The sequence below is a fragment of the Pseudophryne corroboree genome, chromosome 3 (assembly GCF_028390025.1).
Source record: "Pseudophryne corroboree isolate aPseCor3 chromosome 3, aPseCor3.hap2, whole genome shotgun sequence".
NCBI lineage: Eukaryota > Metazoa > Chordata > Amphibia > Anura > Myobatrachidae > Pseudophryne > Pseudophryne corroboree.
Window position 1 is genome coordinate 387,244,446 of NC_086446.1, and position 25,668 is coordinate 387,270,113.

The 25,668-nt window shown below is 45.7% G+C and overlaps 2 protein-coding genes across 4 annotated transcripts in view; one reads left to right on the top strand and one right to left on the bottom strand.

The window, feature by feature from the left end:
* MLX (MAX dimerization protein MLX) overlaps positions 1-22,248 on the top strand; it is a 41,747-nt gene extending 19,499 nt beyond the window's left edge. For both annotated transcript variants that reach the window (XM_063960024.1, XM_063960026.1), the window contains exons 5-8: positions 2,874-2,973; positions 9,392-9,491; positions 11,609-11,810; positions 21,604-22,248. In XM_063960024.1, coding sequence (XP_063816094.1) covers positions 2,874-2,973; positions 9,392-9,491; positions 11,609-11,810; positions 21,604-21,660 — 459 coding nt within the window. In that variant the 3' untranslated portion in view covers positions 21,661-22,248. The remainder of the gene's footprint in view (positions 1-2,873; positions 2,974-9,391; positions 9,492-11,608; positions 11,811-21,603) is intronic.
* The window catches only part of PSMC3IP (PSMC3 interacting protein), a 101,838-nt gene continuing 87,746 nt past the window's right edge, over positions 11,577-25,668 (bottom strand). For both annotated transcript variants that reach the window (XM_063960029.1, XM_063960027.1), the window contains exon 9: positions 11,577-12,043. The gene's annotated coding sequence lies outside the window, so the exon portion shown is untranslated. The remainder of the gene's footprint in view (positions 12,044-25,668) is intronic.

Genomic DNA, 25,668 nt, shown 5'->3' on the forward strand with positions numbered 1-25,668 from the left:
GATAAGCTTTCAGTAATCTAATGCAAAATAGAGAGTTAAAGAAAATATCTGGTTGTCATGGGTTACTGCAGATAATGGAAATTGTTGGTAAATAATCCCCAGCATGCTAATGTACTGCTGACATTCTCTCCTAATAGTCTTATTTGAAAGGGATATTCCAATAAAACTTGTAAAATCCTATGACCTTCAATGTTAAACTTCCATGAGCAGTTCACTAGCTCCTTCTGTCCTATTGGGTATCCGGTCTCTAGTTCGACAAGACTTGGGTCGACAGAGTCTAGGTCGACCACTATTGTTCGACAGTAAGTAGGTCGACATGGTTTCTAGGTCGACACGATAAAAGGTCGACATGAATTTTTCACAAAAAAAAGTAATTTACAAAAAAAACTTTTTCATACTTTACGATCCACGTGGACTACAATTGGGAATGGTAATTTGTGCCGATGCAAGGGGACACGGTGCACTAATTGGGGTTCCCGGTCACTGTACGGCGAAAACGACACCAAAACAAGTGAAAAACTCATGTCATGTCGACCTAGAGTCCCTGTTGACCTAGAACCCATGTCGACCTACTTACTGTCGGCCAATAGTGGAAGACCTAGGCACTGTCGACCTAACTCTTGTTGACCCTCCATACCATACCCGTCCTATTGTTCTGCCTGCTCCCACCATTTCCATCTATTATTGTATTGTCTCTTGCATGTACTGTTATACGCTCTGTTCTGTACCTTTTATCTTTCATGTTGTTAAATCTTGCATATTGTGCTTAATTATTTGGCATGTTTGCAATTATGCTTCTTTAATGTTCTGCATTTTACTTTATTGTATATTTTGCTTGTCGAACCTCCTAAATGTTGGCGTTGGGTATGGGATGCCGGCGGCCGGGATTCTTGCAGTCAGCATACCGATGCAGGGATCCCGGTCACTAGAATGCCGGCAGGGGTGTGAGCGCAAAGAAGCCCCTTGCGGGTTCAGTGGCTCGCCACAGGTTTTATTCCTGCTCTATGGGTGTCGGGGACACCCACAAGTGGGAATAGCCCCTGTGAGCTGGGATTCTGGCTGGCGGTATGGTCAGTGGTCGGGATTCCCACGTCTGTATCCTGACCGCCAGGATCCCGACTGCCAGCAATGCAACTACATCCCAAATATTGTTATGTCTACTTTATGGCACTGCACAAATTTGTGGCACCCTATAAATAAATAAATAAATAAATAAATAAATACATTTTTGTAGGGCGCTTCTTGTTTAACAAAACGATACATTGATGTGCTTTTGTGTAAATATTACCACTTAGTAGCATCACAGAATTGTCTCCTGTTTTTTAGGATGATTTCTGTGGCATTTTCAGAGGTGAATTTAGGGGAGTAATTACCAAGCTATAAAAATGTGACATCATGCATTAGTTTTCTGCTGCTGTACCCTCTTATACCTTTTTAATGTGCCAAGTGACACATCCTCAGATACTAGTGACTGTGTAGTATAGTTCGAGGGGTGTGCAAAATGTTTCCGGATGCACAAAAAGTATTGGATTTATGAAGTGAAAACTACATTTTTTTTAATTATTCGCCGGAGGAGTCTATGCAAAGTTGCATGTGCTTAAACTACTTGGTAAATTAGCTGGACCAGTCCAAAGCAGGTAGGTCTTCTACATGCTGGATGAAGGTCTCCACTGCAGCTTCCAGTGACTCAGTGCATCTTGTGCTTGATTTGTGGGAACACAAAGAAGTGGCAGGGGGCCAGGTTTGGATTGTACGGCATATGACAAAGCTCCTGAATGTGTTCATGGGTTAGAAAATCCACCACTTTCCTGGGCAGGTGCATTGTCGTGATGGAGAAGGGCACCACGAGCCTGGAAATGACTTCCAGCACTTGCAGCAGGCATTGGTTGGCGTACAGTTCCAAGTGATGGTGCGCTGCTGCACGAGTGGTACCATAGCTACTTGACTAGTCTTGGCCACAATAACAGCGACCATATGCTTGGTCACACTGAACTGTCGTCGGAACTTCTGTGGCAGCGCATCTCCAACTGAGGTCCACTGTTTGCTCTCTGGGTTGAAACTGTAGATCCAGGATTCATCGCCACTGATGATCTCCCAGACAGAGTTTGAGTGACTGCCGTCAAACCTGGCCAGCATGTTGCAGCACCAAGTCGCCCAAGCTTCCTCCCGCCCTCGAGTCAGCTGAGCACCCAGCATACAGAAACGCAGCAACGTTGTCCTTGGTGATGGCAGACACAGGTCGGCCGCAGCGCTAGTCTTCCAGGGACTGTTTCCTGCTCCAAAATTCTGCAAACCACTCAAACACAGTGGTTCTGGGGGGTTCTTCTTTCCCAAAAGCAGCTCGCAAAAGGGTCAAAACTCCCCTGCTGTTGCAGACCACTCTTTGTAGTTGTAGAAGATCATGGCTCTCCAGTGGTCTCTGTTGAGCTCCATAACTTGTTTGTGAAGGAAGTGAACGTGCTGACTTCTTCAATGTGCAGTGCTCCTTATATACGGTTCTGTGCTGTGACATTTCACAAGAACTTTATTCAGAGATTACCGTTCACAACCAGACAGTCAGATTGTTTCTACTCTACCTATGCACTGCACATCCAGAAACTTACTGCACCGCCCACATATTGGGGGATAGATGGGGTGTCTGTGTGCATGTCATGCAAAGTGTCTTTAGAGGCACTTTATACCAGTTAGTAGGTGACCTTTTATGGTCATGTAACCTTTACTAATGCAGCAGTAGAGATAATAATCTTTCCTTGCAGTGATTATTAAAATGTCCGAATATAAAATGTTAATTTTTAATGCTAAATGTCAAAAGCTGTTTGATATGAATTTTAACTATTAAACTAAATCTATCTTTTTTTCTTTTTCCCCTGCAGAAAGGTTATGATGATTTACAGACCATAGTGCCTACTTGTCAACAACAGGATTGTTCTATAGGTGCACAGAAGCTCAGCAAGGCAGTTGTCTTGCAGAAGAGTAAGTGTATTCTCTGCTCCTTCTTCCTCCCATAGACTTCCTAGCGATTTGTGTTTTTTTGCTAGCTGTTTTTATTTTTTTAGAGTGCTTTGGTTACAGTTAGCACATGCAGATCTATCCTCTTAAATAAGTTATTATCAAAGTGAAATATTGATTGGTTTATTAATCAATTAGTGTCTTTAAAGCTACATGAGATTATAAACAAGGGTGCATATTTAGTTGGTGTTGGGCAGAACCAATGCAGATAGACCTTCAACTGTATGTCTTTGTCTCAAATGTGTGTTGAAAAGATTCCTACTGTGTGCATTTGGTACATTGAATACACATATTAAAGGAGGGGAGGAGAGTACAGAATAGAAAATGGAAAAGGGGTGGCGATAAACACCAAAGTATGCCTGCATACGTTTTAATCAATATATGTTCTATGTAGGTTTGCCTTTGTGAGTCCTTATGTGTTTAAATAAAAATAAAAAATCTTTTCTCAAAACTTCCTTTTCTCAAAACTTCCTTTTTAACCCACAATAGTCTTTACAAGTGTCTCTTTAATTTAAATGGACCAAGTGAGTTTTACAATTAATTATAAATAAGTAACGCCCAGCATGCAGATGATTTGCTACAGTTCAAAAACAAGAGTTATGGTAGACTTACCTTTTGTTAACTCTCTTTCTTCAAGGTCCATAGGGTCCACAGGAATAACATTGGGGATGTAGATGATGGATCAGGTCCGGGCACCAAACAGTTAAACTTTCAGATATCTCAGGATGGCTCAGTCCCCCCTTACCCCCCCCTATAACCCTGCCTCCATGCTCAGGCACGTCAGTTTTGTTAACAAGCCCAAAGCAGGAAGAGGAGAGAAGAAAGGTATGGTACACAGAAGAACACACTCGCAGAGAGCAGAAGGGAACCAGTGACCAAAGCCTCAAATCCATATAGGCAAGGTGCTTCAGGGTGGGCTCCCTGTGGACCTTATGGATCTCGACGAAAGAGAGTTAAGAAAGGTTCCACAGGGCTCCACAGGGAAAACATTGGGGTATGTCCTAAAGCAGTACTTCAAGGGTGGAGACGCTCCTGATTGGATAGTAGACGGAAGCATTCTGGGAAGCGAATGCATAAAACTAAAAAACCTTTCACAATTGTTCAGCGGACGCATCTCAGCACGCTGCCCTTGACGGTCCCACAGACCGAGTAGAATGAGCAGAGATCTAAGCTGGTATCGGAAGGTCAGCTTGAGTGTATGATTGTGCAATAACCATTCGAATCCATCTGGCCAGAGTCTGTCTGTTAGCTGGCCAACCACATTTGTGAAAACCATAGAGGATGAATAGCGAATCTGATTTCCTAATGGAACTGGTCAGATCAACATAGAGACGGAGAGTGCGGAAGACATCCAAAGAAACTTCTCCTGCAAAGAGACTTGGTGAAACAAAGGCTGTAACCACAATTTCTTCATTAAGATGGAAACGGGAGACAACTTTAGGGAGGTAACTCTGTTGAGTACGGAGAACAGCCCTGTCCGGATGAAAGATTAGGAAAAGAGGGCGACAGGAGAGTGCTTCCAAGTCCAACAACTGTCTGGAAGATGCAGTGGCTAAAAGGAACAATGTCTTTGCTTAAGATCAACTGATTCCAGAGGTTCAAATGGGGTCGCTGCTGAAGAGCATCTAGAACCCTGACAAGTCCCAAGGAGCAACCGGAGGAACATATGGAAGTTGGACCCAGATAATGCCCAGCAGAAAATAGCGAACATCCGGTAATGGAGCAATTCTGCGTTGAAACCATACAGACAAAGCAGGGATGTGTACTTTAAGGGAAGCTAGGTGAAGGCCGAGACTGAATTCATGCTGTAGGAAGGCAAGTATTCTTGATACCCTGAAGACTGCTGGGTCATGGTGCTTGGTAGCCCACCACTGGAAGTAAGTATGCTATACACTACAGTAAATATGGCCTGTGGCCAGTTTTCGTGCCTTAAGCATGGTCTGTACAACAGAATGAGGAAAACCTTTCGCCCTCAATATGGAAGATTCAAGAACCACGTCGTCAAAGACAGTTGTGCTAGGTCCGGGTGTAGACATGGTCCCTGAGACAGCAGGTCCTGTCGTAGAGGAAGTTGGAGGGAGACTCCCACTGAGAGACTTTGTAGGTCGGAGAATCAATGAGGTCTGGGCCACGCTGGGGCTACTATGAGGAGGTTGCCTCCCTCCGGTTTGAATTTTCGCAGGACCCTTGGCAGAAGGGATACGGGAGGGAAGATGTACAGTAGATGGAAGGTCCATTTGATAGAGAGCATCCACAAACACAGCTTGCGGATCCCTTGACCTGGATCTGAACACAGGAAACTTGTGGCTGTGTCGTGAGGCCATGACGTCCACGCCTGGCAGATCCCATTTGTCCACTAGAAGCTGAAACACTTCCGGGTATAGGGACCATTCGCCCGCTTGGACATCTTGGCGACTGACGGTCTGCTTTCCAGTTGAGAGTCCCTGGTATGAATACGGCTGAGATGGCTGGAAAATTATGTTTGGCCCACTTGAGAATTCAGGCCACTTCTTGCATTGCCATCTGTCTGTGAGTGCTGCTCTGGTGATTGAGATATGCCACAGCCGTAGCATTGTGGGATTGAACTTGGGTTGAACCTGGTCTGCCCTGAAGGACACTGTGTGCCAGAATTAATACATTGTATGCTGCTTGCAGTTACATTATATTGATTAGTAACCGAGACTCCTGCTGGGGACCAACGGCTCTGAAATGAGTGCTGTTCGGTCTGGCTGGCATCCGTTGTAAGGAGGGCCCAGTACGGGATCCAAAAGGGTTGTCCTTTGTCCAGGTGAGATATCATCTGTGATCTGATCAGATGTGGCTATCCATTCCACTTGAATAGGATCAGATGCTATAGAGGGCGAGAATGAAACTAAGCATACTTTACCATATCAAAGGTCAAGACCATCAATCCGAGGACTTACATGGCTGAGTGGACTGACACCGGGCGAGGATGAAGCAACTTGCGGACTTGGCCCTGCAGTTTCGAGATTTTGTCCGCTGGCAGGAAGAGCCACTTACTCGGAGTCCAGCAGAGCTCCCAGGTTTAATATCCGTTGTGATGGCATAAAAGAGATGACTTTTTCCAGTTGATGAGCAATCCGCGATGATGTAGAAAAGTTGATGAGAAGGAGCAATAGGGATATGGTTGATGCTAGATCCAAGTGGGCTAAGGGACCTTTTCCGTCAGGGGGAGGAGCCACGAAACAAGGGGGAGGAGCAAGGCCAGCGGGATAGTTCCTCTACTATCCACGCCAGTAATCAGGTGGCGAGCAAAGCGAGCCCGCGAGGGTACTATTCGGGTACCCTGTGCGGCCGTAGCTCCTCCCCCTGGTGACGTGTCTCCTCCCCTAGGTACATCAGAAGTTCCCTTCTCCCACTCCGATATAGAATCAACCATAGGGATATGCATAGTAGCCCCTTCCGCATTGAGACTGAGGAACCGGTACTATCACCCCTGATTGCAGGAGGGATAAAACGACCTTTTTCAGTATCAGAGCCTTTGCCAGATCTGAAGGAAGACCAATTATTTTGCACAGTTGAGGGGGGCGTCCTTTGAAAGAGACTGCGCACCCGCGAGAGACCACTTCTTGCATCCAGGCGTCTAAAGTGATCAGGTTCCAGGCATGCATGAAGAAGTCGGCCTTGCACCCTGGGATCCCCCAGGGGGAGGCCCACCCCATCAGGCTGCGGGTTTTTCAGGTTTGTCTTGGGACTGGTGTGCAGCTCAGGCTTGCTTAGCCTTATGTCTAGTAACCTTTGTGGTGGACGTTTGTCTAAGAAACGCTTGTCCTTTTTGCTTTGTGGGCAAAAGGAATGAAAATTGGAAGTCCTAGGGCGAGGAGTAAGAGCTGAAGGTAGGAAGGCCGTCTTCGCAGCAGCTAGGAAAGCAACAATCTTGTCTGAATCTGCTCCAAACAAAACCTCTCCTGTGAAGGGTAGAAATTCTAGGGTTTTCTTGGAATCCATGTCAGCCTTCGAGGACCGGAGCCAAATAGAGCGTGCGAGCACTGCAGTAGCAGACACCTTGGCTGCCAAAAATCCAGCATCAGAAAGCGCCTTGCTTATGTAAGAGAGACAAGTAGGACATACCTTTTTTGTGAGAGATCAGAGGAAATTTCCTCCTCCACTGCTTGTGACCAGTGTTCAGTGGCTTTAGCTGCCCATGAAGCTGCAATTGTGGGCCTGTTAACAGCACCTGTTAGGGAATAGATAGACTTGAGGCAAGTTTCAATTCAACTATCTGTAGTTTCTTTTAATGAAACTGTAGTGGCCGGCAAAGTGGATGTTTTGCCTAAACGTGTCACAAAAGAATCGATAAGAGGGGTAGTCTCCCACTTTAAATATTATTCCACTGGAATAGGATGGCGAGATGCCAGGCACTTAGGGGGTCACAACTGCACATGCGCGCCGGCGGCAATGCGCAGGCATGTCGTTGCCTGAGACGGCCGTCACCAGACAGCGACCAGAACAGCGAAGGAAGTGATCGCAGCGGCAAGCGCAAGAGGATTGGCAGCAGGAGGCGGATGTGGGTGGCAACTGACCGTTTTCTGGGAGTGATGAGGAAAACGCATATCCTGACTGCTGGCAAATTGATTGCCTCCCCTATAGAACCCTAAGAAAAATGCATATTATGTGGTGGACAAGACTTGTGATGTCACAGAGGTGTTTGCAAATGCAGAGCATGGATTTGTGCATCAAGATGCTGGTTTCTGGGGGAGGGGATTTCATCGTTTCCATTTTCTGACCGGCTTAGCTGGAAATGCCTCATTTTAAAATGAGATCCAAGAAGAAGAGAAGGTAACTTCCCTGTTTCACGGGGATGCAGATCGTTCTCTCCACTTACAGTATCATTGCAAGTGGCAAATACTTCCAGAGGGATTAAAGACCACAGTTATATCAAATTCTTATGTTCCCCCACTTCCATTGTTTAAAACATAAAGCACTTAAAGAGTTTTTGGTGTTTTTAGTAGGCAGGACATTCAACCTATAGTTCTACCACATACACATTTCCAAGCGGACCTGCAAAACAACAAAAGATCGTTCAAAGGGGATAATTCCAAGTTGATCGCAGCAGGATTTTTTTTTAGCAGTTGGGCAAAACCATGTGCACTGCAGGGGAGGCAGATTTAACATGTGCAGAGAGAGTTAGATTTGGGTGTGGTGTGTTCAATCTGCAATCTAATTTGCAGTGTAAAAATAAAGCAGCCAGTATTTACTCTGCACAGAAATAAAATAACCCACCCAAATCTAACTCTGTCTGCACATGTTATATCTGCCCCCCCTGCAGTGCACATGGTTTTGCCCAACTGCTAAAAAAAAATCCTGCTGCGATCAACTTGGAATTACCCCCAAAGTATTTTTAATTTAGAGCTGGTATCCATAGTCGTATCAGTATCTGAGCTGCCTTTTGCTTACTCTGGTGAATGAAGCCGGTTTTTGACAATGGAAACAAAATGGGTAAAACGTATTCACAATATGTGCAATTCAAAACCCTTATGAAAAGCATGATCACTGTCTTCCTTTTTTTTGTAATTCTTTCTTTTTTATCTACTTGTATCTCATCCCTTGAAGTGAACCGGTCCCCAGCACGAATCCGGTATGATATACCGGAAGACGGGATGCCGGCTGTCAGTATACAGACAGCAGTATTCCGTCTACCGGAATGCAGTCAGCGAATCCCCTCGTGGGCTCGCTACTACACTTCGGGCCCAGTGGCATGCTTTGCTCGCCACAGGTTCTATTCCCACTCGATTGGTGGTGTTGATCCACCAACTGAGTGGGAATTATGGGAAGGGGGTTTATCTGTGTTCCAGCCAACCGTAAAAATGCCTGCTGTTGGGATTCAAACATCTATTTCCTGAACGCCGGGATCCTGTTAGCCGGCATTTTAACTGCATACCCCCAGTACACATGGTGAAGAATTTTCTGATATCAGAGGCCCTTCGTGGCCAGCTATTGATGAGGCACTTACAGGTTCATGCATCTAGCAGTGAAAAGAATAGTGGACCAGTGGAGAAGTTGCAGATTGCAGCCAATCCGTTTCTACCTATGATTTTTTTTTTAGAGTGTACCTGCTAAATCTGGGCAACTTCACTGTTTTCACTGTATCAGCCCCTTAGTGGCTCCATTCACATGTGTATATGCTGTCTATAAGATTCTGTGCAGTTGTCGGCACATAGCACAGAGGGTATTCCAACTACAAGAGACTAAAAACCACCAGCCCAATGCCCTCCAGCAGTGTGGCATAACCTACACTTGCAGCCTGCACTGTATATACATTTAGCAGCGTCGCTGTACGTTCTAGCAAAGTCATCTATCCCCAGTCCTGTATGCCAATAAGTTGACTTCTGTCTAACATTGCTATGAATCTTTCCCACAGCCATAGACTATATTCAATTCCTGCACAAGGAGAAGAAAAAACATGAGGAGGAAGTTTCTACCCTGCGTAAAGAGGTCATGGCCTTGAAGATCATGAAATCGTAAGCTTTGAAAAAAAATAAAAATCCAAAATAATCTTTTCCACACTGCTACATAGACCCCTTTCTCCAGCAGGTGACATACATGATACAACTCTTGTTTTTAGTCATGTGTAAATGCTGAGAGATTGTTGAAGGAAGAGCTAATAATTGTAATACAAATTGTTACTGTTGATTTCTTAATCACTTTCTGACAGGTTGCAGTCTATGCCTTATTTGTCTGTAATGTAGCCAATTGGACAACTGTACACTCCAGCTGCCTCTTATCAATTCAGCTGGTGCATTGGCACTATTGGCTGATGGCATTTATTCAGTAGTCTGTGAATTTCAGGGCATAGTGGAATGACCATAACCCTGTGGGCTTGTACCTAACTTTGTACTAGTATGAAGGAAGGGGAGTGGAGATGTGCTCCAGACATAACAGCATAGTGTAGGATTAGGAAACTTGTACTGTTGTTCCTGGAGCTTATAACTCAGAGCAAGAGTAAATCAGACCATGGGCCAGATATAATGATGCCAGAGATTCAGAGGTGCGAGATGCTGGGCGATCTGACTTTTTTTTTTTAAAGGAGCAATCCGTTAAGAGGCAAAATCGTGCCTTGTTAGTGATTGCCCCTTTAAAAAACCCATCAGAGATAGGCAGGCATCTCGCACCACCTGCAATCTTGGGCGTCATTACACCCAGCCCCATATTGGTATTGCTAATGCATGTGAGAACGAGCAATACACAGACTTTTCTTTTTCCCACTAGCTGTTTTTTTCTTGAAGAATTTTACATAAAAATATGCCAGTATTCTAATTAAATATAGGCATGTCTTGTGGAAAATAATGAAAATTAACTTGGTTAGGCAACAAATGTAGGCTGGACTATATGCATGACCATGCCACATTTATCTACAAAGTGCAATTAACACCTCCACTGCGTGTATGCAAACATTGCACTTTAAAGCTGTGTACATACTAGAGCGATATCAGCCCACTATGTCAGTCGGATCGTTCAGTGTGTACAGCCAATCTGCGCGCTCCTACGGTCACGTGTTGTCAGCCATGCTGCACGGCCAATATCACATGTGACGCCGTACAGTATAATGAAGGCCGTCCTTTATTACATCGTGCTGATGTGTACCACGGATAAGTTATGTTGGCTGGCATATTGTCTGGGTACACATCCCTCCAGTTTGTACCCAGCTTAAGAATAAATGAAATGATAAAGACTATATTTTTGATACAATGTATTACCATCTTTAACCCTGCAGGTGCAATGTTGCTAGGGCTATCCTTGTCGTATTTGTAGACCATGGGGTATATTCCATCACAGCCGGATCCATTCCGACATGCATTTGTCGGAATGGATCCGTTAAGGGCTATTCAATCAACTGCTAAATCAGACAGGATTTGGCCATTCCTGACCATCTCAATCCGACTTTAAAAACAGTCGGATTGAGATGAGGGACCTGAGAGGAGGAGACGGGGAGAGCTGCGGGGGGACGGATGAGAGCAGCGGCTACAGGAGTGTAGCGCCATAACAGGAGGATGTAGCACCGCCGCTAGACCGCACGGCAGCGTCCACCCGGCTCCAGCAAGCAGGACCTCGCTTGCTGGTGCTGGGCGGACACTGCCCCATCCTCCTACTGCGCTGTAGCCGTTGAGCTCCCCCGTCGTACCACTGCTCTCCCCGTCTCCTCCTGTCAGGTCCCTTATCTCAATCCGACTGTTTTTAAAGTCTGATTGAGATGGTTGGAAAGGGGGCCAAAACCTGTCAGATTTGTCCCTGTTTCCGGCAGAAGCATGCGGATCGGCGGCTATTCCGCCAATCCACGTGCTTTCCGACAAGTCGGAATTCCCAACTTGTCGGATAATTTTGGGGTGTATTGATTAGGTCGGAACCCCTTCCGACCCAAAAAAGTCTCAAAATGCGGTCTTTGACAGACGGCAAATTTCGACTGCAATTGAATATACCCCCATAAGTGCAGTTGTAACTTGCAGGACATTGAAGGCTGCCAAATAGCTAAACCGAACTTGTAAAAGAAATAATAGCTGTTCTGTGTGCAATGTAACTTACAGAAACTCAGTTGTACTATATGGAAATGGAGTCTGAATAAAAACCTTTTATTTTACAGAAATTATGAACAGATTGTTAAAGCTCATCATAATAACCCACATGAAGGGACTGACCATGTCCCCGACCAGGTGAAATTCAGTGTGTTTGAAGGCATCATGGACTCTTTGTTTCAGACCTTCAATGCCTCCATTTCTGTGAACAGTTTCCAGGAGTTGTCAGCTTGTGTCTTCAGCTGGATAGAGGAGCACTGTAAGCCTCAGGTATGCAGTCATCTTTAACCTCAGAATTTTATATAACTCTTTAGTTATTTCTATAGAGAAGCTGTAACTGTTATCTCTCCATCTGAATGGCCTGTACTTTGTCATTATAGTGGTAATATAACTTTGCAGTAAATAGTTGATGGTGCTGTCTATAGCCTAGGTAGACTTTGAGTAGTATTGCCAGATGAGACCCATCAGCTGTGCAGGACTCGGTCATGCATGCACACAGGTACCTTAAATAAATAAAGCAAAGAAAACATGCATTTGTAACCTTTAAAATCATACATACTAATAATACTACTTTATGTCATTGTAACTCCCAAATAACACTACACCCATCCCATTCAGTCAATGAATTCCTTCTGTTTTAGCACATTGCATCACCGAGCTTCATTCATCATCCCCTGGTGTAAAGGCGTTACACTTTGTAGCGCCATTCCCTTATCGGTTTCCTTCCTCTTTCAATGACACTGAGTTACACTGCATCACGTCACAATAAAGAAAAAATAAATCACATGTCAGGCATGGTACTGAAAGCTCTTATTGTGACAATCCTCATTTGACATTATGTAAACCTTCAAATAGGAGAACCTTTAGAAAAATACCCCAGTATAGAGTATTCTATATTTTACATTTAAGTTTCAAGTAATATAATAGTTATCCCACACCAAATCAACACAGGTTTTAAACTGACTGCTTCAGCGTGTAATGGAATTAGTTATGATAAATACCATGGGTGTACAGAAACCTCCCAAATCTTAGGCTGGATTTATGCCTTTAAAGCTGCAAATAACAAAAAAATTTGCTATTAACATTTTTTTGAATTGTCCCTAATTGAGTTAGAGTAATTGTAAATCTCTCCTTGTGGGCTTTCAAATGATATATAACATAGCCGGTCATATCCCGGTTCCACATCAATGAGTAGACTGTGGTTCCATCCTTTCAGGCGCCTGCTGCTTCTCTGGAGCAGGCTTTCTTATGGGCCCTACACATTGGCCGATCCGCCGCTGAGCTGCCCGACGGCGGATATGGCCGACAGGCGACCCGGTGGCTTAGGGGCAGTGACGGGGGGGAGTGAAGTTTCTTCACTCCCCCCGTCACCCGGCTCCATTGAAGTGCAGGCAAATATGGACGAGATCGTCCATATTGGCCTGCATGTACAGCCAACAGGGGACCAGCGTTGAACGAGCACGGGGCCGCGCATCGTTCATCGCTGGAGCCTCCACACTCCGGTATCTCGTTCATATCTTTGACTGATGTCGGCCAGTGTGTAGGGCCTATTAGATGTTGTGCAGGCCTTCTGGATTTATGTAGATAGAATTTATGTAGACTTTCGCAAATCTGATTTCCACGGGGCTGGCTGGCCACTAAACAGACCTTGGCCGGTGCCTATGTTGGATTATTCGACAGGTGTACTTCTTGGCTAATTGTCCGCTCCCGGCCTCCATTTGTGCTCATTCCACCAGGGTTGTGTGCGCTTCTTGGGCAGCGCCTCCACAGTAAGTCCGCAACGTGCTCATATATTCATCAAATTTTATTTCACTATGTATGTTTGTTTGATTTGTGTGTGTGCGCGCGCACGTTGGTCTTCCGGATTCAGTATGATTTCCCGACATCGAGCACAGTGTGTCCCCTTGCAGGTTTGCCACACTGTGGGACACACTATTATGTTCCCCCTCAGCTGATCGCGTGGACCACCACCCTAGTGGGAATACTGGCCATTTCTCTTTCATCCATCTGGGGGACGCTGCGCACTTACTAATGGGTTAGAGTGTGTAGGTTAGGAGTTTGGCACAGAACCTACAGAAAACTAACTCCTCCCCCCTCCAGCCTGACCAACAAGCACCTCAGTTTTAGTTTTGTGCCTGTGGAATACAGACATATATGCCTATAGCTTTTTTTGTTGTTTTATTTGAGGTACTTAGTCCCTGTATACAGGTAGCAGGTACAACTAGAGTGGGGTTAGCTTAGAGTAAGTCGTATTTCCCACTCTAATATGCCACCATACTCAGATCATTGGGGCTCTCTATCCGGATAGGATCTGAGAAGGCACTGTTAAGGTAGGACAGCCACAATCTGCCTTGGCAGCATTGCGCTGTTCTTTCTGTTGTGGTGCGTGTGTGTATATGTATATAGTATGTGGAGACATTTATTTTCAGTGTTCCTTATATCTTCCTTCCCTTGGGGGTAAGCTGTGGCGCTCTGTAGTATGCGGAGGCACTGTTACTTTTACTGCTGCCTTTCAACAGGACAGCGGGTTTGTGTACAAGCAGAGCGGGAGTGAAAGGAGGTTAATTCCTTCCCGCTGCCCACCAGACAGTCAGTGACAGGTCGCGTCGCGGTACTTTTCCAGAAGGGGAGCCACGGTCTCTCAGCTGTAGACAGTCCTTCTACTGAAGGTCATTTTCCAACAGACGCGGCGGTGAACCTGAAGGGGAAGAAGACACTTCCCACCTTGCTAGTCCCGCACGCACATCCGCCCACTTACTGTGTGAGGTCTTGGGTGCCATCTTCTACACGCTGGAGGGGCTCCAGTACAGGGGATGCTGCGCGCACACACACACACATTCTCACTCTGTTTTCTTACAGACGGTGACCAGACAACAGCAAGTACTATTATTATCAGTGTTTATTTTGGCTGCCCTTTCTATATTTGCAGAGCCTATAATTTAGTGATACACTCCTTACTAATAGTGGGGTTCACTCATAGTAGATACCTCACCCTGTTATTCACACAGGAGGCGTATATAATTTTTAGGGCACATTATTAGATGAGTTTTACCTTAGTCTGTTGTGCAGATTTTTTATTTTATTATTGGACCACTGGTAAGAATAGTAATATGGCCAATAAACCGGACAAGTCGGCAAAAGGGAAAGCTGGCTCGGTTGTTTATTTTGCGTGTTCACAATGTGGTTCCAAGCTTTCAAAAGGTAGGACGGATGCGGGTACTCTCTGTACTACGTGCTCTGGATCACCGGTATTGGACCAGCAGGGAGGTTCTGCAGATCAGTCTATGCCTCTGTGGGCCAAAAACATGGCCGATGCCATATCATATTTGCGTCAGTCCAAATCGGGTACTCAGACTCCCGAGGAGCCACTGTAGGCAAAAAATATGTGCAGGTGTCTCTCTGATTTAGCTCAGTCCTTGAACAAGATAGTGACTGCAGGTAATTCTAGAGCCATTACCCGCTGTAACTTTTCCAGGGGAGGAGTTAGATTCTGTAGCCTCTCCCTTAGAGGAAGGTGAAGTAGACCCGGAGTGGGAGGATGCTTCTGCTAGGGAAGAGGAGGAGCTCTCTACGAGCTCAGGTGTCAGATTACTGATAGAAGCCATTCGTCAAACTCTTAATCTCCAGGATACGGCAGTGGTGGAAACTTCAACAGCCTTTTTCAAAAGGCAGAAACGACAAGTGGCTGTCTTCCCTTCTTATTCACAATTTGCGGATATTTTGAAGGAGCCCTGGCTTAAACCAGACTCTGTTTTCCAGGCCCCTAAGAAATTGAGATTTCTGTATCCATTTATGGAGGAGGACACACAATTTTGGGAAACAGCCTCAAAGGTAGATGCCCCTATTACACACTTGGCGAAGGCAACGGTTATTCCCTCCATACAATCGGTTACCTTGAAGGATCTTAAAGATAGAAAAATAGAGGCAATTCTTAAATCTATGTTTGCCTTATCAGGTATTTCTCTACGGCCAATCCGCGCTGGTGCTTTAGGCCCTGGATGACTGGCTAGCATAAGTGGTGTCTGGAATGCAATCTGACGATCCATCGGAAGCTATTCAATTAGCAGAACAGATTTCTAAAGCTCTGACTTATGTAGGAGAAGCCTTGCTGGACTACTGCGCTCCAGTCACGTGTATCTGCCATGGCAAGAAGATCTCTCTGGCTTCAGGTTTGGAACGCTGACTCCGATTCAAAACAAACTTTCTGCTGCGGGATACACTGGGCTCCACAAGGATTGGACAATGGGGTGTAGAATAGGATCTTGATCCGAGGCACCAACAGGCTCAAAGCTTTGACTGTTCCCAGAATGCACAGCGCCGCCTCCTATATCACCCCGCCTCCCAGCACAGGAGCTCAGTTTTGTAAGTTGGTGCTGCAGTAAGCAGGCACTTAACAGAGGGGCTGCTTCAGGCAGCCCTAAGAAGAGCTTTTTATGAAGTAAAAAGTGAAGACTTCAAGGGCAGCAGCGGTGATAAATGTCTTGTGACATTCACTGCTGCAGGTCCAGCTCTCCCCAGCGGCGCTGTACACTCCCGAGCTCTGGTTGCCGGGTACCTACAGCGGAGGCTCCGTTTTTTTTTCACGTTAGACACACACGGCTGGGGCTCTCCAGGATCGCGTGGCCCCCGCTTGCGGGACCCGGTCTTTATCGTGATTCGGCGCGGTCAGTGGGAGGCGGGCCGCTCGCGCTGGCAGTGGACACTGTGGCAGTACAGGCGATCCCACTAGATCACCAGGGCATGGGCGCAGGTCAGGTTTTCCCTCTAAATCGGTTTTTATATCGCCCACAGTACCCTGTGGTTTTGCCAGCAGAGGGGATAAGGCTTAGACCTGAAGCCCCTCCCCCAGGGCGCCATTTCCAGCACAGAACCGTCCTGTTCAAGTACAGTCGGACAACGCCACCACAGTGGCTTACATAAATCATCAAGGCGGCACTCGAAGCCGTTTGGCGATTTAAGGAAGTATCACGGATTCTACGTTGGGCGGAACGCCATCTACCAGCAATATTCATTCCGGGAGTCCTGAATTGGGAAGCGGACTTTCTCAGTCGTCAGGACGTGCATGCCGGTGAGTGGGGCCTCCATCCAGAAGTGTTTCAACTCCTCGTGGAAAAGTGGGGTCTCCCAGATGTGGATCTGATGGTGTCTCGACACAATCACAAGGTTCCGGTCTTCGGAGCAAGGAAGAGGGATCCACAAGCCGCATTCGTGGATGCGCTAGCGGTGCCGTGGAGGTTTCGGCTGCCGTACGTGTTCCCTCCGGTGTCCCTCCTGCCCACGGTAATTCGGAAGTTCAAGCAAGAAAAAGGAAATCTGCTTCTCATAGCTCCGGCGTGGCCCAGACGGCACTGGTTCTCAGACCTGCAGGGCCTGTCGTCAGAGCGTCCAATTCTACTACCACAACGCCCAGACCTCCTCGTTCAGGGCCCCTGTGTCTACCAGGACCTAGCCCGGCTGTCTTTGACGGTGTGGCTCTTGAAGCTTCCGTCTTGAGGGCTAAGGGTTTTTCTGAAGAGGTCATTAAAACTATGTTGCGGGCCCGGAAACCGGCCTCTGCTCGGATTTACCATAGGGTCTGGCATTCCTACTTTGTTTGGTGCGCATCTAACAATTATGACGCTTCCAAGTTTAGTACAGCCAAGCTTTTGGCTTTTCTTCAGCAGGGCCTGGACTTAGGCCTGTGTCTGGCCTCCCTCAAGGTTCATATTTCTGCCTTGTCGGTGTGGTTTCAGAGAAAAATTACGACTTTGCCTGATGTTCATACTTTCACTCAGGGTGTGTTGCGTATCCAACCTCCCTATGTCCCGCCTGTGGCTCCTTGGGACTTGTCAGTGGTTTTGGAGGCGTTGCAGGAACCTCCATTTGAACCCCTGGGTTCAGCTGACCTTAAGTGGCTTTCCTTTAAGGTGGTGTTCTTGCTGGCTATTGCCTCTGCTAGAAGAGTGTCGGATCTGGGTGCCTTGTCTAGTAGTTCCCTATATCTGATTTTTCACCGTGACCGGGCGGTTCTTAGGACTCGTCCCAGATATTTACCTAAGGTGGTTTCTTCGTTCCACCTTAATCAGGAGATTGTGGTTCCGGCCTTTGTCTCTCCTGATTTGTCTCCCAAAGAGCAGTCTTTGGATGTGGTACGGGCTCTCCGTATCTATGTGAAGAGAACTACTTCTATTCGAAAATCTGATTCTCTATTTGTTTTGTTTGGATTTCACAAACGTGGCTGGCCAGATGGATTAGAATGGTGATTGCACATGCTTATGTGAAGGCTGGTCTCTCTGCTCCTGATCACATTAAGGCCCATTCTACTCGGTCTGTTGGACCTTCTTGGGCGGCCCAACGTGGTGCGACCCTTGAACAATTGTGCAAGGCGGCTACGTGGTCTTCCGTGAACACGTTCATAAGGTTCTATGCCTTCAATACTGCCGCTTCCTTTGAACGCCGGGTTCTTGTGCCCGCTACAGTGCGTCCCCTCCCATAAGGAACTGCTTTAAGACATCCCCATTGTCCAATCCTTGTGGAGCTCAGTGTACCCCGCAGCTGAAAACGAGTTTTATGGTAAGAACTTACCTTTGTTAAAACTCTTTCTGCTAGGTACACTGGGCTCCACAAGGCACCCATCATGACGCACTTAGCTTCTTTGGGTTGGTATGGCATTAGCCACTGACACTTCTCTTGTGGTGAGAGTGTGGTGTATGTGGCTACTAACCGTTGTCGTCTCTTTTCCTGCTACTGCATTGGGCTGGTTAACTAAAAACTGAGCTCCTGTGCTGGGAGGCGGGGTGATATAGGAGGCGGCGCTGTGCATTCTGGGAACAGTCAAAGCTTTGAGTCTGTTGGTGCCTCGGATCAAGATCCTACTCTACACCCCATTGTCCAATCCTTGTGGAGTCCAGTGTACCTCGCAGAAAGAGTTTTAACAAAGGTAAGTTCTTACCATAAAACTCGTTTTAACAGCTGTGCCCGTTGAAGGAGAGTTTTTTTTTTTTTGGCTCGGAACTAACAAAGAGGCAAGAGTCTTTATCTTCCCGTTGCCCCTCAAAAACCGAAACCCACGAGGTTTTGGTCCTTTCGTACTCAGGTGGTACTGAGGTATAAGGGACTCAACATTACTGCCTACTTGGACGATCTGTTAATCAAGGCTCCATCAGCGACTATTCTTCACCAGCACTTGCAGCTCACAATAGACACCTTGCAGTCATTTGGGTGGATACATTTTCCAAAATCGTCCCTGCTTCCTTCCCAGAAGATGGTGTCGAATAAGAGTCCTAGAAACACAAAGAGCCAGAAAGTTTTTCTTCCTCAGGACAAGGTTCAGGACCTACGATCCAGAATTCGAGTACTGTTACAATTACAGATAGTCTCAGTTCTCAGATGCATGCAGGTGTTAGACAAGATGGTGACAACCTTCGAGGCAGTGCCATATGCCAGATTTCATGCCTGACCCCTTCAAGCCCCTCAAATTCTCAGCTGTTGGACTTGGATGGGCCCTCGCCTGTACTCGCAATTGTTCCGTTTGTTGGTCAATCTCTCCACTGGTGGATTCACAGCCACAATCTGACCAAGGGAGCTCCGTTCACTATTTGGTCTTGGATGTTGGTCATCACGCACGCCAGCCTCACGAGCTCGGGAGCAGTGTTTCAAACTCATCACTTTCAGGGACTCTTGACCCAAGAATCGACGTTACGGATCAACATTTTCGAATTGAGAGCGATCCGGTATGCTCATTCAAATACATACCATGGTCCAGGGTCATCCAGTGCATATTTAGTCCGACAACGCCACGGCGGTGGCTTACATAGACAGGGAGGAACTCGAAGTTGGAACACCATGAAAGAGGTATCTCATTCTCAGGTGGGCAGAGCATTGGGTTCCGGCCATCTCCGCGATTCACATTCCGGGAGTCAAAAATTGGGGAGCAGACTTCTTAAGCAGTCACACAGTTCACCGGTGAGAGTGGGAGCTTCACCAGGAGGTGTTTCTTGCTCTAGTGTCTCTGTGGGGAATACCAGACTCGTCCCAATAAGAAGCTCCCTCAATACGGGTCGCGTACTCAAGATCCTCAGGCAACACTAATCGATGCCTTGACAGCTCCACGGCAGTTTCAACGGGGATATGCGTTTCTGCCGATTTCCCTAATTCCACACCTACTTCAACGCATTCGGCGAGAAGGTCTGCCAGTCATTCTTGTAGGTCCTAATTGGCTGCGTCGTCAGTGTTACACACTTCTGTGCAGCATGGTAGTCCAGGAACCTTTCAATCTACCTCTGCGACCAGATCTTCTTCTCCAAGGACCGTGTCGCCACCTCAATTTAAACCGACTGGCTTTGACGGCATGGTTCTTGAATCCAGCATTTTAAGAGCAAAAGGATTATCTTGGCCAGTCGTGAAAACGATGCTCCAGGCTAGGAAGCCAGTAACTTCTGGAATTTCTCACACCAAGCAATGTAAATACACCACACCCTGAGATTAAACACGGGTTGGCACTAGACCTATTTAGAGTACCTTGCCTGTTGTCTTTCCCTTCAGGATGGTCTCACTAAAGGACTACGGCTTTCCTCCCATAACAGGCAAGTTTCCGCTTTATCTGTGCTTTTTCAGAAAAGATTGGCTCTCATTCCAGAGGTCCAGAAGTTTCTTCAGGGAGTGCTACGGTTTCAACCGCCATTTGTTCCCCCGGTTCCTCCCTGGGACTTAAATTTAGTTCTTACAGCTCTTCAGAAATCTCTGCTTGAACCATCGGAATCTGTGGAATTAAGGTTCCTCACACTCAAGGTTGTATTCCTTTTGCCCATTGCTTCGGCCATACGTGTCTGAGTTGGCGGCCCTTTCTTGGTTTTTCATGACGACAGAAGCTTGTGTCAGCGTTCCACCTAAATCAGGACATTGTGCTTCCGGCGTTTACTCATTCTTCCTCCGGAGAGGATAACCATTTAGCCTTATTGGATGTTGTTAGGGCTTTACGCATTTGTCTCGTACCGAATCTATTTGTGGTACATCTATGTTGTTGGTTTTGATTGACGCACCTAAATGGGGTTGGGCGGCTTCTAAAAACACAGTGGCTCGTTGGGTAACTTAGGCTACTCGACAAGCCTATGTATCTTCCAAAATCGACTTGAGCTGTTGGAGCCTCTTAGGCTGTTTGTGGGGGTGTATCTGTCGAACAGTTGTGTAGAGCAGCGAGCTGGTCGTCCGTGCAAACCTTCACAAAGTTCTACCATTTTCATACTTTTGGTTTGGAGTCAAATTTTACAGACAGCTATGCCGTCTGGATCTCCCTCCTCTAACTTGTTTTGGGACATCCCATTAATAAGTGCGCAGCGTCCCCCAGATGGATGAAAGAGAAATAGGAATTTTTGTTTAGTTACCGTAAAATCTCTTTCTCTAATTCCATCTGGGAGACGCTGCAATCCCTCCCGTATATTTGTCTGGTTTATTGGTTAAATTCTGTTTCTCTTTAGGCTTGGCTAAACGTTAACGGAGGTGCTTGTTGGTGAGGCTGGAGATGGGAGGGGTTAGGAGTTAGTTTTCTATTGGTTCTGTGCCAAACTCCTAACCCACACACTCTAACCCATTAGTAAGTGCGCAGCGTCCCCCAGATAGAATCAGAGAAAAAGATTTTACGCAAGTAAACAAAAATCACTATTTTGACTGCTGTTAGGATTCCGTCGTCCGCATTTTGACCGCCACAATTCCGACTGTGGGGAACTTAACTGCATCCCGGTCTTCCTTCTCCTTGTCTTGGTTTCTAAACTGGAAGCATGTATACCCATAGTGATCGGTGTTCCCCATGGACTCTGAGAAAAGGGTGTTACAGGTAGGGTCAAAAATCCCTTGTTTGCATGGGCTTAAGTCGTATGCTCCGCTTTCTCCCCACAATCTGAATCATTCTGGTAAATGAACTGGCTTCCGACAAACAAAAACAAATAACCCTAGTGTAAAATTAAATCTCTGTAAAGCACCGAGTAATATATATGCACTGTATAAATAATAAAATATATGGTGACAGATTTTTCAGTGCACTACTGTTGCAGGAAGTTGTTAGTAATTTATTTCCTTCTCTCCCCAGACACTTCATGACATAGTGCAGAGTGTCCTGCACCAGCTGAAGAGACCGCTGTACTGAGACACACCTCACCTGTTACAGGCCCAAGACCGCAAGGAGGTTACAGCAGATGACTGTGTATGTTGATGGAATTACAATTGGGATTAACTGTATTTTAAAAATATTGCATAGCTACTCTGATGCCAAAACAGACTGTCATTGGCCATATATTCTAAAGCTTCACATTCTCGCTACCAATTATATGACATTGTTCTCTTCCAGTAACCTTAAGTGACAATGGGCTGTTAAGGTATCCAAAATACATTAGAGTCTTGGGAGATTAAATCATTCTTAATCATACAAGAATAAACACATTGGTTGCTTTAGGAGTCACACTTCATATGGTTAAAGTATAGAGTCAGACACCCCCTCCATAGTTTATAGTAGCATTCTAATAGGCCCTACACACTAGGCAATATCACGCAAAGATATGAACGATCTCGTTCATTAATGAACGAGATACTGTTCATATCTTTGAGTGTGGAGGCACAAGCGATGAACAATGCGCGGCCCCACGCTCGTTCATCGCTGGTGCCCCGTCGGCTGTGCATGCAGGCCAATATGGACGATCTCGTCCGTATCTGCCATCGGGCAGCTCGGCGGCAATGTGTAGGGCCCTTAAGTCAAAGTACATACAGATGTGTCTTCTTCCATCCTTGCTGTAATTCACACTAAACAGCTCTTCAAGTTGTGCCTTGCTGTAGCGCCGAGCGTCTATCACAAAATAATGCAAGCGGACGCACAAGCAGATAGATTCTGCTGATTAAAATGATATGCTGCATGCCTATATTCTGTGTGTAATTGCAGCTGTAACATAATCCAAAATGCCACATTAGTGTTTTTCAGGAAAAGCATAGCATTTTGTATGCAAATACAGTCACACACAGAATATAGGCATGCTGCATAGCATTTTAATCAGCAGAAGCTGCTTGTGCGTCCTATTGTTTTGTGGCTAAGACGCATATTTGCAGGAAAAATGCAATAAAAATACACTCAGGTGCTACAGAGTCATGCAGCACTCGTGCGTTATATGTATCGTTACTTGTAGCGCACAGAGCAAAGATGAGGACACACCTGTAACCAGATATCAAGATTATGTGGCATTATTTGGAAGCAAAACATGACACCGAAACATATAATCAATTTAGAAAGTGAAATAAGGGTTTGTGTCAACAGTCAGTGAATGCGATGTACAGATGAATTACACTGAAAACTAAGGGTTAGCCCCAAACCCCAGAATATCAGACATATATGATAAATATTAACGATTTGAGGCTAATCTGCGTCTTTTTCCACTGTTCATCTGTGGCATACATGTATCCAAGCTCAATAGTCTCTAAATGCATGTGGGATATTCAGAGTAGCTTGCTCACATGTTCTGCAAATGGAACACAATTTATCAAACCTCATAAAAAGCACAACCAATCAGGTTCTAGATGTCATTTATCTAGTACATTCTATAAAATGATAGCATTTGGTTTGTTGCTATGGGCAGCACCTTCACTTGTCCTCTTTAAAGGTCTGATCTCTCCCTAAATGAGAAACCTTACTGCTCGTACAAATTAGCCCTTAATGTTTCTACTGACCTGTTTCTGTGAGCATGAGATCTTTTTGTTCTTTTCATTACAGGACCTATACATTTGTCTCAGTGTGTACTCTTATGGCTTACTTTGGACAGTAAGGCATACCATTGTTGCAATAAGAAAGGCTGTACCTTTATACTAGTTAATGTTACTTTAATTGATCCTTGGTAAGGTCACCCCTAAAATGTTGTTAGTTTTTCTAAGAGCATACGAATGCTGCCATTTACACCTCAACTGGGGAAGCTTTAGCAGGGTCTCTGTTACCGGTGATGTCAGGTACCTCACGTATGCAATGGCAGTAGCCTGCCCCCATAATTGAAAATAAATGTAGCGTCTTTCGAGTCCTCGGTTACTGTAACTCACACACTTTATTTGGTTACAGAGACCCTAAGGGGCAGCATTTCAAGTAATATAGAACAGCACCTTCTAGTGGCTGCAATTTGTACCATTTCATTATGGACAGCTTCAGTTTTGTTGCTTATATGTTGTCAGGTGGAATAAGTAATTATCTTCTGAGCTCAGATTACAGAGTAGATAAATTTACTATTTTAAAAGCTGGATCTTTTTATATTTATTTCTGTGTGGATATCCTATTTGCACTGCTCATTTATAATTAAGGTTTCCAGTTTAAAGGTTTGCTTCTGAGGAAATTTGTATTTTCAGGGTTTTTTTTTCACCTGCAAAAAAACTTGTTTAATGATCATAAATATGCTCTAAAAACTCCAAAAAATGTGTTGTTTATCTTGATTTTTTTTTTTTTTAAACGGGTATAAGGATCCAGGCTTCCCGGGAGAGGGTTTTTAGCTTTCCAGCCATTAGCACATACAATGAAACAGGCAGCGGATGTGTGGTAAAGTATACTTTGTTTCTGCGTAAGCATGGGTAATAGATTGGGAACACGTTACTGTGCCATTGGAAAACCCTGACCAGACATTACATTTCAGGCTATTTCTGTAACTGGAAACACCAGTAAAGTGATGCCTTCAGTTAAAAATAGAAACTGGAGTCCCATTTAGCTATACCTGCCGGTGACCTAACGATTGGTAAGGTTTATGCACAAACAATCTTGTGTATACACACCGCTGTCTGTCCAGAAGACCCATTTGAATGTACCAGCCCACTTGTGATGTCATATTAAAATAAGAATTTACTTACCGATAATTCTATTTCTCGTAGTCCGTAGTGGATGCTGGGAACTCCGTAAGGACCATGGGGAATAGCGGCTCCGCAGGAGACTGGGCACAAAAGTAAAGCTTTAGGACTACCTGGTGTGCACTGGCTCCTCCCCCTATGACCCTCCTCCAAGCCTCAGTTAGGATACTGTGCCCGGACGAGCGTACACAATAAGGAAGGATTTTGAATCCCGGGTAAGACTCATACCAGCCACACCAATCACACCGTACAACCTGTGATCTGAACCCAGTTAACAGCATGATAACAGAGGAGCCTCTGAAAAGATGGCTCACAACAATAATAACCCGATTTTTGTAACAATAACTATGTACAAGTATTGCAGACAATCCGCACTTGGGATGGGCGCCCAGCATCCACTACGGACTACAAGAAATAGAATTATCGGTAAGCAAATTCTTATTTTCTCTGACGTCCTAGTGGATGCTGGGAACTCCGTAAGGACCATGGGGATTATACCAAAGCTCCCAAACGGGCGGGAGAGTGCGGATGACTCTGCAGCACCGAATGAGAGAACTCCAGGTCCTCCTCAGCCAGGGTATCAAATTTGTAGAATTTAGCAAACGTGTTTGCCCCTGACCAAGTAGCTGCTCGGCAAAGTTGTAAAGCCGAGACCCCTCGGGCAGCCGCCCAAGATGAGCCCACCTTCCTTGTGGAATGGGCTTTTACAGATTTTGGCTGTGGCAGGCCTGCCACAGAATGTGCAAGCTGAATTGTACTACAAATCCAACGAGCAATAGTCTGCTTAGAAGCAGGAGCACCCAGCTTGTTGGGTGCATACAGGATAAACAGCGAGTCAGATTTTCTGACTCCAGCCGTCCTGGAAACATATATTTTCAGGGCCCTGACTACGTCCAGCAACTTGGAGTCCTCCAAGTCCCTAGTAGCCGTAGGTACCACAATAGGCTGGTTCAAGTGAAACGCTGAAACCACCTTAGGGAGAAATTGAGGACGAGTCCTCAATTCTGCCCTGTCCGTATGAAAAATTAGGTAAGGGCTTTTATAGGATAAAGCCGCCAATTCTGAGACATGCCTGGCTGAAGCCAGGGCCAACAGCATTACCACTTTCCATGTGAGATATTTTAAGTCCACAGTGGTGAGTGGTTCAAACCAATGTGATTTTAGGAACCCCAAAACTACATTGAGATCCCAAGGTGCCACTGGAGGCACAAAAGGAGGCTGTATATGCAGTACCCCCTTAACAAACTTCTGAACTTCAGGAACTGAAGCCAGTTCTTTCTGGAAGAAAATAGAC